Source organism: Lampris incognitus, chromosome 1 (assembly GCF_029633865.1).
Source record: "Lampris incognitus isolate fLamInc1 chromosome 1, fLamInc1.hap2, whole genome shotgun sequence".
In the NCBI taxonomy this organism is placed as follows: Eukaryota; Metazoa; Chordata; class Actinopteri; order Lampriformes; family Lampridae; genus Lampris; species Lampris incognitus.
This window is the reverse complement of record NC_079211.1, coordinates 28,585,550-28,603,225: the sequence shown is the minus strand read 5'-3', so window position 1 is coordinate 28,603,225 and position 17,676 is coordinate 28,585,550. Positions and strand designations below refer to the sequence as shown.

General features: G+C 40.5%; 1 protein-coding gene across 1 annotated transcript; it reads left to right on the top strand.

Annotated features, from left to right (window-relative positions):
* The first annotated feature begins 506 nt into the window (after positions 1 to 506).
* On the top strand, positions 507 to 12,116 carry tmco6 (transmembrane and coiled-coil domains 6). The gene is made up of 13 exons (XM_056287917.1): positions 507 to 643; positions 7,055 to 7,161; positions 7,266 to 7,375; positions 7,551 to 7,734; positions 7,891 to 7,995; positions 8,208 to 8,299; positions 8,418 to 8,534; positions 8,710 to 8,824; positions 9,404 to 9,584; positions 9,762 to 9,856; positions 10,089 to 10,256; positions 10,478 to 10,603; positions 10,707 to 12,116. The coding sequence occupies exons 1-13, from the start codon at positions 553 to 555 to the stop codon at positions 10,728 to 10,730; spliced, it is 1,515 nt and encodes a 504-aa protein (XP_056143892.1). The 5' UTR covers positions 507 to 552; the 3' UTR covers positions 10,731 to 12,116.
* The last annotated feature ends 5,560 nt before the right edge of the window (positions 12,117 to 17,676 follow it).

Here is a 17,676-nt window from a genome sequence, read left to right as displayed (position 1 = left end):
ACCAAGTCCAGTTGCACTTGATTCAACTCCTTTGGGTCTCTGATATTAATATTAAGAGACATAACATTAAAAGAGAACACATTCTCTTTTAATATAGGGATTGGATGTCTCTTACTATACATTTAGACTTTAATTTAACTGCAGTTATACACATATCAAAATAGTTAAATACGATATGCCACCCAAACGGAGAAGCAATTATACAGCGCAAGGCACAAACGATAAGTCTCATGAACACAAACGCTGTATGATTTGTAAAGTATTCCCTATTTCTTTTGAATGCATTATTGCACATTGTACAATATGCTTTTAATGAAAATTAAACTTTGTAGCCTTTTAAAATTCTGTACGAATACATTTATTAAATGCGGGTTTGTGCACGTTGACAAAGTTCGCTAAATGCGTTAACACATCCGACCGCTAGTAGGCGATGCAGCAAATGGAAAGCGGTGACCAGAGACACCGGAGAGCAAATTCAACGGAAGAGTCAACACATCGACCAGACGCCCCTAACCAGAGCCGGAACCTCAACCTCCGTACAACCCAGACCAAATGTGGAGGTTAAACACAGTCCGCCACAAATCTGTGCGGCAAGGCAGAGACCTGGAATCGCTGAAGCTGAAGAGACGAGAGCATGAGAAAGGCGAGTAAGCTTTGTGGTACAGTTTCATTTAGCAGACGCTTTTATTCAAAGCGACGTACATCTGAGAGTTAACACAACACAAACAAGGAGCTAGTCAGGAGACAGCAACGCAAGTAAATGCCAACTAGGTTCAAGTCCAGTAGGACATAGGCCAGTGCACAAAGGCAAATGCATTTTAACAGCCTTTTTAACCTTTTAAATTCTTCTGGAAAATCTTTCCGGTCCTATTCCCACAGTGGCCCGCGGAGTAGGGCGCTTCAGCAGAATCCTCAGCCTCCGTACTTGGTCCCAGTCCGCATGCAGAGCTCATAATTTGGGCTTCACTGACAATTTTGTTTTGTTCTGGGAACGCTTTTCCTCTTTTTTTTTTAAATTAGAGACTGTATCCGTCCCAACAAGCTGGGAACTCGCATCGGGCAGCGCCCAATTTTCATTACGCAGTGCGGCCCTGTATTCATGAATAACTATGTACACTCCACGCAGTCCCCCAGGATAGTTCCATAGGTATAGATAAAAAAACAAAATCTTCGTTACATAAAACATTTCTCCAGTTCGTTATCACCTGTTGCGCTGTGTAAACCAGCTCTTCTAAAGGTGAGTTCTCTCTCATCCCATGGCTCTTACTATGTTCCTGTTATGATTAGGCCACGATTTCATACCCACTACCCTTTGCATTACGTGTCTTCAACTGTCAGGCCAGATAATTTGATTACAGTCTACTGTAGTGGTTCCAGTCCAACTAAGCCCCTTATTCCAATTGTTTTTGCTCTTTTAAATGCCCAGTCCATGTCAAATAAGTATTGTATTCTCAAAATGTCATTACTTCCCTCAACCTTGACTTTCTATTTCTTACTGAGACCTGGCGTAAACCTGGGGAGTGCTCCCCTCTAGTGGACTTCTGCCCACCGAGCTATAATTTTCTGAATGCAACCAGGTTAAGAGGTCGTGGTGGGGGTATAGTAGCTGCTTTTAAGAACCACTACAATTGTATTCCTTTTACTTTTGGTTCCTTTAATATTTTTGAAATCTTAACTTTTAAAATTGTGTGTGACAACCCAATTTGCTGTATAATCATTTATTGACCCCCCCCCCAATTCATCTACAGGTTTTCTTAATGAATTCTCTGAGGCATTGTCCTCTCTTGTTCTTAAATGGGATACGACCATTATAGTTAGTGATTTTAACTCCATATTGATCAGAATCAGAACACTTTGTTCATCCCTGAGAGGAAATTGGGTTCTATTACAGACACTCACGGTCTAGTAAGAAAAAAAAACAAGATAACAAGAAAACAGAAACAAGAAAAACAAACAAATAGAAATAAAAGATAAAACAAGAAAGAAATAAGAACAAAATATATCAACAAGCATGGTGCACATAACACCCTATTTATACTGCACTACTGCAGCTCAAAACAAACAGCACAAACAAAACCCGACAGGGTAAAACAAGTTGAAGGGCCAGTCCAATGACCATTAACTCCGAGTGTCTGACACTCTGAGGGAGGAGTTGTAAAGTTTGATGCCCACAGGCAGGAATGGCCTCCTGTGGCGCTCTGTAGTGCATTTCGGTAGAATTAATCTATTACTAGAAGTACTCCTGTGCCCAACCAGCACGTCATGGAGTTGATGGGAGACATTGTCCATAATGGCACATAATTTCAGCAGCGTCCTCCTCTCAGAAACCACCGCCAGAGAATCCAGTTCCACCCCCACAACGTCACCGGCCTTGCGGATCAGTTTATTGAGCCTTTTACCTTATTTGTCATAGATTTTTTTTAAACATTTCTAAATCTTTTAACCTTGTGCAGCATGTCACTGGCCCCACACATAACCATGTGCACACCCTTGATTTAGTTTTCACCCTGAACATGTCTCTTAATTCCCTGAATAAGACTGATTTTGTCTCAGACCATAAATGTATTACCTTTGATGCTTCTTTTCCACCTATTATACTACCCCAGAAACGTATAATTAACTCTCGCATCTTTAATAAGCAGTCAGCAGCCATGTTTTCTAGTTATTTTTCCCCAATCTGGCCAGCTGCCCTCCTCACTTCGCCAACATTAATGACCAAGTTACTTGGTTTAATTATTTCTGTACATTTACCCTTGATTTTTTTTTTTGGCTTCATATGCTTCCAGGGCTGTCCCAGTTATTAACACAACCCCTTGGATCAATGAAAACATCCATCTAAAAAGAAGGGAATAAAGGAAGGCCAAACGCAGATGGAAAAAAAACCCTACTCTTGAGGTTCATCAACTCCATACGAAGGAGTTATTATCTAAATTGAAACAAACTATTAAAGATGTGAGAGATGCTTACTTCTCTATCTTGATTGAAAGTAAGAAACATAACCCTAGGTTTCTGTTCAGTACTATCCATCAGCTTGTGAATCCCTCCCTTCCTACCATTTCTGCCTGTTCTGCAAAATGACTGTGAAAAATTCTTGTCTTTCTTTGTTGACAAGATCGATGGTCTAAGGTCCAATTCTACCCCCACTGCCCCCCCCCCTGCCCCTTTCAGCCATCCGATTTTAATGTCGGAATTTGCTCCTGTATCTACAGTTCTTTGTTAATACTGTAGACCAGAGGTCTTCAACGTTTTTCAGGCCAAGGACCCCTTGGCTGATAGAGACACAGCGGAGGGACCCCCTATTACATATCGTATAAAATTGTGTTGCTTATTAAACCGTGCCAACAATAATGTGTAGGGCGGCCTATAGTGCCATGTATAAAAGTAGTAATGGTGTATACAATGCTAAGCCATTAAAATAATCATTATTGACAGATTCATGTATTTATAGAAAATGTTTTTGTAATTCTTTTTTTATTTAGGAAAATCAAGAATGCACACTGACTTAAATTACTTGTACAGAAGTGAATGTATAAGTGGAAGGTTAAAAAAACAAATTTTTATATCTATAAATATATATATACATATATGTGTGTATGTATATATACACATACATATACCTATAATCCCATACACATATGTATATGTAAACAGAGCAATATGATATATTTCTGACAATATATCATAACATGTTCTAATGTTTCTTCTTGCCCACAGTAGTCACATCTGCCTGTATTGTGTTTGCCTATTTTGAAAAGTGTACTGTTTAGTCCAGTGTGTCCAAATCTGGGTCTTGAAATTATTGTCTCATCTCTCCTGTTCCTTGCTGCACACCTCATTTCTCCCACTTTCCTTTGAACACCTTAAAACCATCGTCCTTTCTTCTCTTCCTCCCCACCTTTCCTTCAATCTGTGCTTAATAATGCTCTTTATTTCTGTCTTGCTTAAAGTAACTACCAAATCAATGTGATTATGTTTTGTAGCCTTCTTTGCAACCTTATCTGCTATTTCATTTCCCTCAATGCCAATGTGCGCCGGTACCCATAAAAATGGTTCTGTAAGACTCATCATTTGAATTCTATAAAATTGTTTGTTGTACCTCGATTAAAATGTCTGTTCTGCTTTCTGAACTATTGTATTGTAAACTGGCTAACGATGAACTTGAGTCTGACCAAATAATTGCTCTCAATGGTCTTGTTTCCTCAATCCACTGCACTGCTAACAATATTGCAAGCATTTCTGCTGTGTATACTGATATTTCCTCATTGATCCCTTTCCCTACTTTGATATGAAATTCTGGAACAATAAATGCTACTCCTACTTTATTTACTGAACTCTTTGATGCATCCGTATAAATCTGGACATAACTGTGGTAACTATCAATATAAGCCTGTATGGTATGTGAATCATAATTAAACCCTTTATCTTTATTCTTTTTTTCGAATAATGTGAAATCTACAGTGGAGTCAGGAAGTATCCAAGGTGGTATTGCTGACAAAGGCACTGTTGGACTAATGTTTAATTGATCTACTTCAAGTTCTATTGCTTTCTGTGTCATTGTCCATCCAAAGCTTTTTGTTTCCCTCCTCTCCTTTTCCCCAACAAGGGATTAAAGCGTCTAGTGTTGGATGATCCTGACTACTATGGCCCTGCTAATTAACCCAGTAGTTCAAGGATGATTGTATCCTTCTCATTTCTAGTGGCATGTCTCCCATTTCCACCTGTAATGCTGCTGTTGGGGTTGTTTTAAAAGCACCTGTGCATAATCTCAAAGCCTGATATTGTATCTTATCTAATTTATTTAGAGAAGTGTTTGCTGCTGACTCATACACCACACAACCATAATCTAATACTGACCTAATTAAACCACTGTATATGGCCCTCAAAGCAGTTCTATCTGCCCCCCATTCACTTCCAACTAAACATCTCATTACATTTAGTATCTTCTTACATTTGTCCACTACTTTCTGAATATGTATAAGCCATGTATTTCTTTCATCAAACGATATCCCTAAAAACTTAGTGTTTCACCCTTTCCAATTCTTGATTATATAATTTTAGTTTTATTTCATTTTCAATTCTTTTCCTTGTAAAGAACATTGTCTTTGTCTTATCAACTGAAAACTTAAAACCCCATTTTATGACAATTCTTCTACTTCCGTAATAGCCCCCTACAGTTTCTTTATAATGAATTCCACACTTCTTCCCCTCTTCCAAATTGCCCCATCATCTGCAAAAAGTGAAAGGCCCAGCTCATTCTCCATTCCCATAAATACATCATTTACCATTATGGAAAATAATAAAGGGCTTACTATGCTTCCTTGAGGTATTCCATTTTCCACAACAAAATTTGCTGAATATTTCTTTCCTATTCTAACTTGTATTGATCTTCCTTGCAAAAAGTCCTTAATCCATCTATATATTCTACCTTTGATAACTAATTTACAAAGTCTGATTAATAATCCTTCTCCCCCCACATCATATCATATGACTTCTCTATAACATAAAAGACAGCCATTACACTTTCTCTGTTTATCTGTGCTTTTCTAATTTAATGTTCTAAACATACAGCTGAATCCATGGCATTTCTTCCTCTCCTGAAGTCACTCTGGTATTTAGATATATAACCTTTATTTTTCTATATAATATGTTAACCTTTCATTTATCATCTTCTCCATTATTATGCATATGTTGGATGTTAAAGCAATTGGTCTATAATTCTCTGGGTTTGTACAATCCTTCCCTGGTTTACGTATTGGAATTACAACAGCCTCCTTCCAGCTTTATGGCAATTTCCCACCCTCCCAAACTTTATTACATAATTCCAGTAAAAACAAAAATCCTTTGATGGTTCACTTAGATGGTTTATCATTAAATAACAGATCTGATCTTTTCCTGGTGCTGACTTCTTGGTTTTCTTGAGAGAGCGGTCCAGTTCTGTCTTTGTAAATGGCTTGCTCCTCGATGCTTCTCTTCTGTTTGTGTTGTTGGAGTGAGTGTCATGCTGTGCTTCAGGAGAGTGAAGGCTGCGCCAGAAGCGCACATGTTGCGCAGTGGACTTTTTTTTTTTAAAGAAATATGCCGGTAACGATAATATGAAAAATGACATATGTCTAAGCCGATAATCGGCCAGACCAATAATCGGTCGATCCCTAAAATTTATACATTCATTCATTCATTATCCAAACCGCTTATCCTTAAGCAGGGTTGTGGGGATGCTGGAGCCTATCCCAGCAGTCATTGGGTGGCAGGCAGGGAGACACCTGGGACAGGCCCACAGACCATCACAGGGCCTAAAAGACAGACAAAAGCGAAAACATTTGCCAAGAATGTTTTCATTAATTTAGAATTTAAGTCGGAGGTTCGAAGATGATCAGATACCGTCGTAGTTCCAACCATAAACGATGCCAACTAGAGATCCGGCTGCATTATACCCATGACCCGCCGGGCAGTGCCCGTAAACCGAAGTCTTTGGGTTCCGGGGGGAATATGGTTGCAAAATGTATATGTGAATTATAATTATATAATATACTTTTATTCTAAAATATACTACTATACTAACAGTAATGTGCGAACATACTATGCTACTATACTTAATGTACTTTATTAATACTAGTAGACCGTACTATTGTACTCATTTACTAATACAATACTAATATACTGACAGTAAAGCCCTTCCGGACTACTGTTTGATTTTGGGCTATACAAATAAACTTGATTATGTAAGAAAATAAAGAGGCAATAACAGAGTTGTTTGCTGTTGTTTGCCATTTAGCAACCTCACACATATCCACAAAGGTGTTTTGGCTGTTTAGGGATCTCTTAGTTTTAAGTGGTAGAACCCTCAGCCTTTATCCTGATGGAGTTGTCCCAAAGTGAAGTTTCATTTATTTATTGGATGATTTTATTTCACTGTAAAGTTAGGTAGACATCCCAGCCCACTTTTAACTTGTCCACTTTATTTGAACAGCAAAGGGAGGTCTTAGCTGGTGAAAGAGTCCAGATGTCCAGATAATGTCCAGACATTAATGTGACTCCATGTTTTGTTCTCCTGTAGTACTACGGCAAGCCCGGAGAGACAGACAACTTGTCAGCAAGAGACTCTTGTTGAATGAAGATGAAGAGGAAGAGGAGGGCTGCATGGACACTGGTTCGGGAGATGAGGTGGCTGGTCCTCCCTTTATGACATTAACACTTGAAGTAGCTAGCATTATTCCAGCTGCTTAAGAAGCCAAGTGTTATCTGATTGTGTGTTTCTCCTTTACAAGGTGGTGGAGTTGTTCCACAAACTTAAGCTTAGTGGCGAAGAGAAGGAGGCTCACCTGAAAGCTTTGAGCAAAGCTCTCCGCAACCCATCAGCACAGCTCACCTTTATAAAGTATAACCCATGTTCATTAATTAATGATACTCTTCACATGTCAGTGTTCTATCCAGTCATTTATGCATCTTATCTAATAAGCTGAAAGAGCTCAAAGGACATTTTTTGCTATTTCATTCAACTTTTGTGCATTGTCTCTACATGTGTATGTGTGTTTGTACATGTTACGTTTTAGGCAAGAGAACAGTATCCATTTCCTTGTGGGTCTTCTCAGTGGCTCGAATGCCCAGTGCCGCCTAAAGGCTGTTCAGTGCTTCCATGAGCTGTCCCACTCTCACCACCCGAATATAGCCCCCGCCTGTCTGCCTGCCACCCCCTACCTGCTCACATACCTATCTGGACAGAGCACAAAGTTCACAGTCAGTATGGCATATCTGGCACTACAGTATGTAATAGTGTGTGGCTGGCCTGCCGTTTGACTCTGTGTGTGTGTGTGTGTGTGTGTGTGTGTGTGTGTGTGTGTGTGTGTGTGTACGTGCGTGCGTGTGTGTGTGTGTGTGAACTTGCATGCACAGGAGCTGTGTCTCTACACACTGGGTAATCTGTGTCCTGACAGTGATGTTGTTAGAGAGAAACTCTTGGCCCAGGGAATCATATCTACTCTGGAAAACTGCATAAAGGTATGCCAGTAGGACATAACTGAGTGTGACATCGTAATAATACTCAAACTTTAGGATTTCAAGAGACTTTACACACACACACACACACGCGCGCACGCACACACACACACACATATCCTTGCTGTGTTCTGGTGTTAAACTGGATGTTTTTTTTTTTTTACTTTATGTTTCTATGTCCGTGATTTAATATGGGTATACTTGTCTACATTTAGAACCAGAAGCACAACCTGGCATTGGTTGAAGCTGTGGGGTTCAACCTCTCCCAGCTTCTGCAGGCCAAAGAAGCAAAAGAGAAAATAATACCGTAAGCACTTATATGACTTGCTTACACCTAGAACATCTCTATTCTCTCCACACATCCATAATCGAAGTACTATAAAAACTCTTTCAGTTGCATAATTTTCTCCTCCCTCTGTGTGTAGGATGGTTTTGGCCTCTGACTTACCTCCACTTTTGTTATCAGTATTGACTCCAGACCCCCAGTTTGGCCTGGCTCCTGCCATTGAGTGTGCCTGGTGTATGCACTACCTTACATGCAGGTAAGAGGTGTAGCTAATTCTTAGCATTTGGAATGAATCATTTTACCTGTATGATATGTCATTGCTTTTCTGTCAATTATTTGTTTGTTTTTTTTTGGGGGGGGGGGTTTGTTGTTTTTTTTTTGTTTTTACTATTTTTTATTTTAATGGTGCTCTTCTGTTCTTCAATCCACAGCAGCGTAGATAACAGTGTGTTGTTGGCTCATGGGGTCTTGTCACAGTGTAGTGCACTGCTTGTGTCACTGGGTGGTGCAGTGGCTCAAGGAAACAATGAGGAAGGAATGGAGCTGGTAAGCAAATTGTTAGATCAAATCCGTATATCTTTATATTTGATCGCCCTGTGCAACAAAGTTGTCAAAGCATTTAAACACTCTCCTACTTATACTTACCCAAATGTCTTTAAGATAATGCAAATTTTCAAATCATAACTAATGTTAGTATTTTAGAATCAGGTCTGCATGATAGTAACAAAGAATAATACATTTGGATTATTGTTATATATTATGAACATATATTCCAGCATAAGTGTGTTAAACTGTTCTAAATTATTCCTGACTCTTTCTCAAGTTTCAGATGTTTTTGTTATATATGAAAACAAGTTTATACTTATTCTCATAATGAAATGCTTGTTTTGCTGGCTCAACACACAAGTGGGAAATAAAAGTACTTCAAAAGTACTTGGAGAAATAAAAGTGCAAAAAAACAAGATGAATAAACAACATGAATAAAAATAGTCAGTGCAGACTTTGGAAGTACTTTGTTGGACTGTGTGCTAGAGCAGAGAATGTATGTACATAAGTAAGGTGACATGCAGTGGTATTGGAAAAATTTAACATGTCCAAACGGATGAATTTGTTTTCCTTTTCTAGTTAATGTGGCCTTTGCTGCGTTGTGTGGGAAATTTGTTGTCATCTGGCCCCATGGATGACCTGAGCACCCAAGTAGCTGATGTTCGTCTGTTAGCTGCTTTGTGTGCGCTTGCTCAGGTATACCTCCCAACCCAGCCAGCACTGGCCAGAGAGAGTGTCTGGGTCCTCAACAACCTCACAGGTCAGGCCAGTCTGTTGCAGTTAAATTGTTTCCACTAATGAATCGTAAACACATGCCTCCGCACCTATTTTAGGTTTTGTTACGTAATGAGGGGACATGTATGTGAATGTCAGGCTCAGTGACTGTGTTGCATGAGTTGGAAATGCTTGTTCTTTGTCTCCCACCTCTCTCTCCTAGCCAATTCGTTTGAGTTCTGCTCAGCTCTCTTGGTTTTGAACTTGGTTCCTGGGTTGATCCAGCTTTTGCCTTTCTCTCAAGGCATCAACACTATGGTCAGTGCAGACTAAATCTTGTCTTTGAGGCTTTCCAATGTAGTATTGCTATTTTGGTACAAAGTGGTGATATTGTGTTTCTGGTGATATCCGTACTTTTGGATTCTTCTCACTTTATTTTGAATAGAAATTGTACAAAATTTGTTTTGAGAAAGTGATAGGTTGTCACCACCTAATGTTCCCTTGTGCCATGCTCCTATCTCTTTTGTTACTACCCTGTTGCTGTTCCCAGGTGCTAAGAGTTCTGGCTAATATTGCTCATAAGAAAAAGCAATGCTGTGTCCAGCTAGTCCAGGCTGGATTGCTGCCTGCGCTCTGTGCTACTCTCAGAATGGCTGACCCAGAAATTGTGACGCTGAGTTTGGAGGTCCTGTTCATGCTGGTAGCTGGTACTCCTCAGGTGAGGTGCTGTTAGTTGTTGTGATACCCACTGCCACATTCTAGACGACTGTCAGCAAGATCCAATTTGAAAAACGGGTTTACTGGGCAAGTCAATACGGCTAAAAGTTTATAAATGTCATAACCAGACTGTGGTGAATGTTTGATTTGTTGAAGTCTTTGTGTTAGGTCTTTCTCTTGTACATGCATTGGACAACAAGACACACTTTCTCCTTCTCTCAGGTGGCTGAGGAGTTTATGAAACAGAATGGCCTTTCACTCCTTGAGGCCATCCAGTACAACAGTGAAGGAGAGAAGAGGCAAAGAGCAACCCATCTCCTGGAGCAACACCTATGCTCCCATCACATGGTGAAGAACTTTTTAGCTGAAATATTTTTCACTGCATTTAAAAGATTTGTGGTGATTAAGAATACATAAGAGTCTTAACAGCGTCTGTTGTTTTCCCTGACAGGTGGACAACGTTCCATTTCAGTGAATCTGCAGGGGGGTGTCACATTCTGATATGTGGGGTATGTCCCAGACTCTAACACCATTACCCCATGAAATGTCAAACCATCAGACAATTCTACATGTTTGTATTTAAGCTTAGGGTGGTTAAGACGCAACTGAAATCTGTTTGTATATAACACAACTGGCACAGTTTTTCTTTTCTTTTTTTTTTTTGCTTTGCTTTTTAGTAGAAAACAAGTCAAATTGTTGGTCCAGTCAATGAACAATGCACATAGTGATGCTGTTGACATGGCTGTTTTTTATAATGTCTGGACAGATCCAAAATTAGATAATATTTTTGTACCTTAAACTTGATATTTTTATGGACTATGATTGTGTTTGTATTTATATTGCCATCTTTCACACTTTTATACAATGCATCAGCATCACTCGACAGGGCAGACGATGCACAGTGATTATCTACGTGCATCTCTTTCTGTCCACCTGACCTGGACCTGCAAACACCCCTACTCCTTTTGTCTCATCTACCCTGAACCAACCCCAAACCCAACGCATTCTGTCTTGATGCTTCTGCTGTTAACTGCAACTTTCACAAGCCAGATCATAATCATGCCTAACCTTTCATGACAAACTGAATGGGTCTAAAGACTACAAGTAATACATAGATCAAGGGTAATGCAAAAAAAATAAATCACCATGGGTTTCCTTAGGATTAATTTAATTCATGATGCAGAAAATGTTATCAGATAGTATTGTAATGACCACGGATAACTAGACTCGCTAGCCCTTGGTTAACAGGTCAGACCATTTAGTTGACTAGTTAGCGCAGTTGCCCATGGTGTGGGTGACCGGGTTCGCATCCCGGCTGCAGCGGGTTCCTAGCTGCCCCCTGAATTCGCTACATTGGTGTCAGAAGTGGGATGGTGAAACCGTGAGACCATCGGAATCGCGTGAGCCCAGAAGCATGAGGGAACTGGTATGCTGAAGCATGGGGACGCACTTCCCGAAGGAGGGGGGTAGTGTAACGACCATGGATAACTAGACTTGCTAGCCCTTGGCTAACAGGTCGGCCCCTTTAGTCGACTGGTTAGCGCAGTTGCCTGTGGTGCGGGCGACCCGGGTTCGTGTCCCGGCTGCGGCGGATTCCCGGCTGCCCCCTGAAATTGCTACAGTATTTTATATCAAGATTGCTGCTATGATAAATGACGTTTTTAATTATATATCACTAAAGATTTCTACCTGAAACAAATGCTGTTAAGTAATCAAAAAGACTGAATTGTACTATATATAGATAAATAAAATGCTGCTTCATTGCAAGTGTCAGACTCAACCTTCATCCGTAGAATATTTTTTTTCTGAAATAGATTGTTAAATTAAAAGGCATTTTTGAAATTAAAGAGGGAAATGGAAACTCAAAGGGGGATATGTTGATTTATTTACTGCCAAGTCTTTGTTTATTTAAGACAGTTACAGCTGTTGTTTCTGTACACCTACAGTGCCTTGCAAAGGTATTCAACCCCCTTGACAGTCATCACTAATTTCTGGATTATAAAAGATACTCACACATCTGTCCCTGAACAATATTTTTGTGAACCTATAAGCTCTAACAGCATGTCTCCAAAGCAAAAAAATAAGTTACGTTTCACTGACTTTTTGTAAATAAATTAAAAACTAAAATAGAGTCCTTGCGTAAGTATTCAACCGAATTAAAAACTAAAATAGAGTCGTTAAATAAGTATTCGACCCCACATAATCAATACTTTGTAGAGTACCCTTTTGCTGCAATAACAGCCATGATTCTCTTGGGGTAAGTATGTACAACCTTTGCACATTCTTCTGGAGTAGTTTTTACCCAATCTTCTCTTTAACAATTTTTATTGATGTTCACTATACATTTTTATGTATATACACATGAATATATATGCAACTACATATCCATAAATGCATACCTAAACCATATACATAGAGATTAGTACACAGATTGCACATATATCTTGCCATACATACTACTCATAATACACAGATACATATAGAAAAGAGAAAAAAGAAAACGGACAACAAAAAAAAAAGGGGGGGGGTTCTGCCATCTCAGTCTAACTCTGATCTTCAATATTGAGTGGGATTTGTAAGCTCTTGTAATAGTCGAAAAAGGGGGTCCAAATATTCATAAACTTTTGTATAGAGCCTTAACGGGTATATCTGATTTTCTTAAGTTTCAAAAACTGCATAGTGTCTTTAATCCATCTGGAAAAATTAGCTTGTTGCTTCCATGAGAGAACAATAAGACAACTAGCAAGCAAGGAGGTAAATGCTATAATTACATTTGCTTTACATTTAAGGGTATGAGTTTCAGGAGCAAAACCAAATGGGTCACATATGGGGTTAGGAGGAATGTCTTTTTGATACATCTTGCTATAGGCGTTAAAAATACTGGTCCAAAATGTGTTAAGATTAGGGCATGACCAGAATATATGTATGTGATCTGCTGGTTGACTTTTACAGAGAGAACAGGAAGGGTCTGCATTAGGAAAATTTTTGGCTAGACTAGCATTGGTCAAATGTGCTCTCAAAACAAAATTTAGTTGTATTAAGCTGTGTTTTGCACGTGGTGAGGAGGGAGGGATGTATTATGCCAAGTGTTTCCTCCCCGTCATCATCTGTCATTTCCCCTCCAAGGTCTGCCACTCAAAGTCTCCTAACAACTTGCAGTGAATGAGGGGAAATATTACTTATTCTGCCATAAAGAATTGATATTAAGCCTTTGTGGTATGGGATAAAGAAAGAATGTGATCAATTCTATTGTTTGTTGGCAAATTTGGAAAAAGAAGTAATTTTTTTCTGGGCAAGGTGTCAGAGTTGGAGATATATGAAAAAGTGAGATTTTGGCAGATTGTATATTTGGGGAAGTTGTGTAAATGAACCGAATGTTACATCAATGTATAAATTAGAAATTGACTTGATTCCCATTGAGAACCAACCTCCAAAGGTAGAATCAGAGAGACAAGGCAGGAAGTTGTAATTATTTTGGACAGGGGAAAGTACTTATGTCGTATGCAACTTAAAATGTCTCCTAAATTGTGACCAAATTCTAACTGTATGTGTACTGCTACACCCAATGTGACTCTTGTCCTATATTAGGTTTTACAGCCAGCTAAACTCTCCCTTGCGTCATATCCTCCAAGGAACAGACCAGTGTTGTATATGGACGGGATTTAATAACAAGGAAGTGTGAAACTGAAAATAAACATACAGAAAAGCATACATCAGTATACAATACAAAATAGCTTACTCAATCTAGAGTTACAGTTAGGATAACTAATCCTCTATTTTTCAGGAAACAAAGGTAAGTATAAAACTAACATTTTCTTTGCAGGAATAAAATGTAAGTTGTACCTAGTCAGGTATAGCATTGAACACTGTACGCTAGCATCGAAAGTATAGCCTGAATGCCATCATTAAAATGTGCTGTCATACATGTTACCAAAATTATACAAACTGTAGCAAATATGTAAAAAATACTTCAACATAAAGATTCTAGCAATGATGGATAATAGCTTTACTTACAGATATTGCCACTCAAAGGGGTAGAAACTAGGTGATGGCTAATGATGGAGCATGAATATTGCTGTGTTGTCATAGGAAAAGGAAGTAGCTGAAACTGCGGTACTTATCTATGCCACTAGAAGGCTAAAGACTCAAGATAATGGAACTATGCCCCTAGTGGCAGGGAGGCTCTAAAAATAAACGAAACCGTTCCATTACACTCCCCATCTGGCATTATTTAAAATGCCACAATAAATATTTACATAATCTTCTGGAGACAAGAGAAGAATACACTCTGAGATGGGTCTGGAGAAAGTCTTAGTAGTCTTGTGACGGGTAAGCTTGACCTCCACTTTCCTTACTACTCCATCTTTGCTGAGGTCATTGTCCTGATACCAGAGAAAACGAAGAAAATCTCTGTGATCTTCCTGAACAACAAAACATTAGAATATCTGGTCTATGTCTGCTGTGACAGCAACAGGTCCCTTTCGGAAGCGGAGAAGCACACCTAAAAGGGTGTTGTTGAGGTCTGGCCCCGAAAGCAGCACGTCGTTGAGAGACACTCAATTAACTCGAGTCAAACACCGCACGAATTTTATCAGGCTTCTGTGAGTGTTAGACACCGAAAGTGGGAAGATATCATCTCTCTTTATCTTTGTCACAAGGTGGTGCCAGCGCTGCATGATTGTTATCGAGCATTTTCTGCATGAACTCGACAAGGTGTGCTCTCATGTCTTCCTTCTTGTCCAGCTGGTGTCGAAGAGACATACGCCCCTGTAGGCACAGGGTCTGTTGTCTGGGAGTAGATGTCTGGGGCTAAAAAACAGTAATGGGGCGACCCAGCTGTTAGTTTCATCTTTGAAGACTCCTTCCATCTTCTTGAGAAAGAGCATGTCTTCGGCAGATGGCGCAAGCTGGTTGTCGGTATCAGTGCAGCGAAAGACTGTCTCTCATAAACTCTCTTCAGTGGGTCTTGAGTATGGGCTTGAAGCTTGAAGTTGATGGGGAGTGGCTTTCGAGTAACTCAGACTGAAGTTCTCCTTCACATTGATGCGGCTGTCACGGGGTGAGAAGGCTTGGGTGTCCATTATCTAATACATGCGTTTTTAGAGCACTCACTTTAGTTGGCTTGTGAGCACTGCCGAGGCACACATCGCCTATGATAACCCAGCCGAGGTCGAGCTTCTGTGCGTATGGGTCATTGTCTCTGCCACTGAGCTGCTTTCTTACCTTTTGAGCTCTCAGAAGGTTCTGTCCAATGAGCAGGAGGATGTCTGCATCTAGGTCGAGGGGCAGTATCTCAGCAGCAATTGACCTCAGATGGCGGTGGTGTAGTGCAGCTTCAGGAGTGGGTATTTCTTCCCTGTTGTTAGGGATAGCATTACACTCAATGAGCATAGGGAGAGGAAAACTAATTTTCTCATCTACTGACTCTATTGTGTAGCCGCAAGCTCTTCTACCTGACGTTCCTACTATGCCAGCACAGGTCTTCAGGGTGTATGGTTCAACTGTGCTTTGAATGTCAAACATGTCAAAAAACTCAGTCTTTGCAAGGGACAGATTACTGTGGTCGTCCACAATTGCATACATCTTCTTGCTGTTGTGTCGCTGACCTTCAGGGAAGACATGCACAAGGCAAATCTTCGAGCAGGATTTTCCTGTGAATCCATTTCCACATACCTTTGTACACGTTGCTGTAACATCCAGCTTTGATGAGCTTGCTTCCTCCCCGCCATGCTGTTTAGGGGCAGAGAGGGGCTTGGTTGTCTGTGGTGCTGGGCCAGGGTGAAGAGCTGCCAAGTGCCTCTCACTCTCACACTCCACACACCTGATGGTGACATTACAGTCCTTTGCCTGGTGACTGGTGGATGCAAGGCAACGGTAGCAGATGTTGTTGTCTTTGATGAACTTCTTTCTGTCTTCAAGCAGCATCATCCTGAAACCTCTACATCTGTTCAGTGGGTGTGGCTTGTGATGTATAGGACAGTGTCTGTTTAGATCTTCAACTACCCTTTCTACTTTTGTGGTTACCTCTGCTGACACGTCTGTCTTGTGCACTGTAACTGACGGCTGTCTGTTGTAATTACCCAGAGGCTTTTCTTTCTTGAAGCTGACAGAGGAGATAGAAGCTGTTGTAAAGCTTGGGTCATTCCTTGGTCTGGCCTCTTTCTGCACAAACTCAGAAAAGACAGAGAAAGGTGGGAAGGCCACTCTATGCTCTTCTTTAAATGCTGACCCAACTGTTGTCCACTTTTCTTGGAGGTGAAAGGGTAGCTTCTCCACAATTGGACCTACTCCCCTGGCTGTGTTGAGGTAACTTAAACCAGGTAAATATCCATCTAGCTTTGCAGCTGACAGTTCTAAGAGTGAGTCTGATAGCTCGCACAGCTTTTGAGGTTCTTTGCTGGAGAGCTTTGGGAAGTTCTCTATTCGAGAGAACAAGGCTCTTTCTATTGCCTCTGTTGAGCCATAGCATTCTTCGAGTCTTATCCAGATCATACCTAGACCAACAGATGGATGAAGCATGTTGACTGCTCTGACCCTTCTAGCATGTTCTGAAGACTCTGGGCCCAGCCACTTGATGAGCAAGTTTACTTCTTCACTGGCAGTAAGCCCAAGGTCTGCAATGGTACTCTGAAAGGTAGCCTTCCAGCTGAGCTAATTCTCCGGCTTGTCATCAAACTTAGTCAGTCCTCCAGTTACCAGCTGCCTCTTTGCTAGGAACCTGGCGAGGTCACTGGTGGTGTTGCCAGTATGTGCAGGTTTTGAATTACACATCCACTGTGGTTGTAACTCGCTGTAGGAAAGACATTGTTGAAGCGTATCTCTTCACAGCGCCGGTTTACTGTCCTCTGGTGGCGATGAGTGGTACTGATTTGGATCTTGTCTGAAGTAAGATGTGAACTCTGGTGAAGGTTTCACTTGTTTTTGCTGGAGGGTGACGTCATCATGCTGAGTGGACATGTCTTTCTGTCTTTGCGTGAGCTCAGTGTAGTTGCTTGAGTGTTTATTTATGTACTCACTCACTTTCTACTCTGGGGTTAATTGGATGGGCAAGAACTCTAACTCTTCACTTTGCTCTGCAATAAACTGAGCAGCAGCAGATTGCATTACCTCTGCTTTGGCCATGAAAGCATCAGCTTCTTTTTTGGCTTGAAGTGCATCAAGAGTTGCATCTAAGCGGACCTTTTTAACATTTGCATTAGCTTCTATGCGAGCTTTCTCTAATTTAATGTTCATTTCTTGGTCAGCGTAGGCTGCTCTGGCTTTAGCAGCCTGTGCTTCAGCCAGTGCTAGTGCTGCTGCCATACTGGCTCTAGTTGATGCAGACGATATTTTTGAGGATCCTACTGACGAACTAAAACTCAGCTTTCTTGAAGATTTTGAGGACTTTAAGGACTGAGAGGAGAGTGACTTATTCTCCTCGC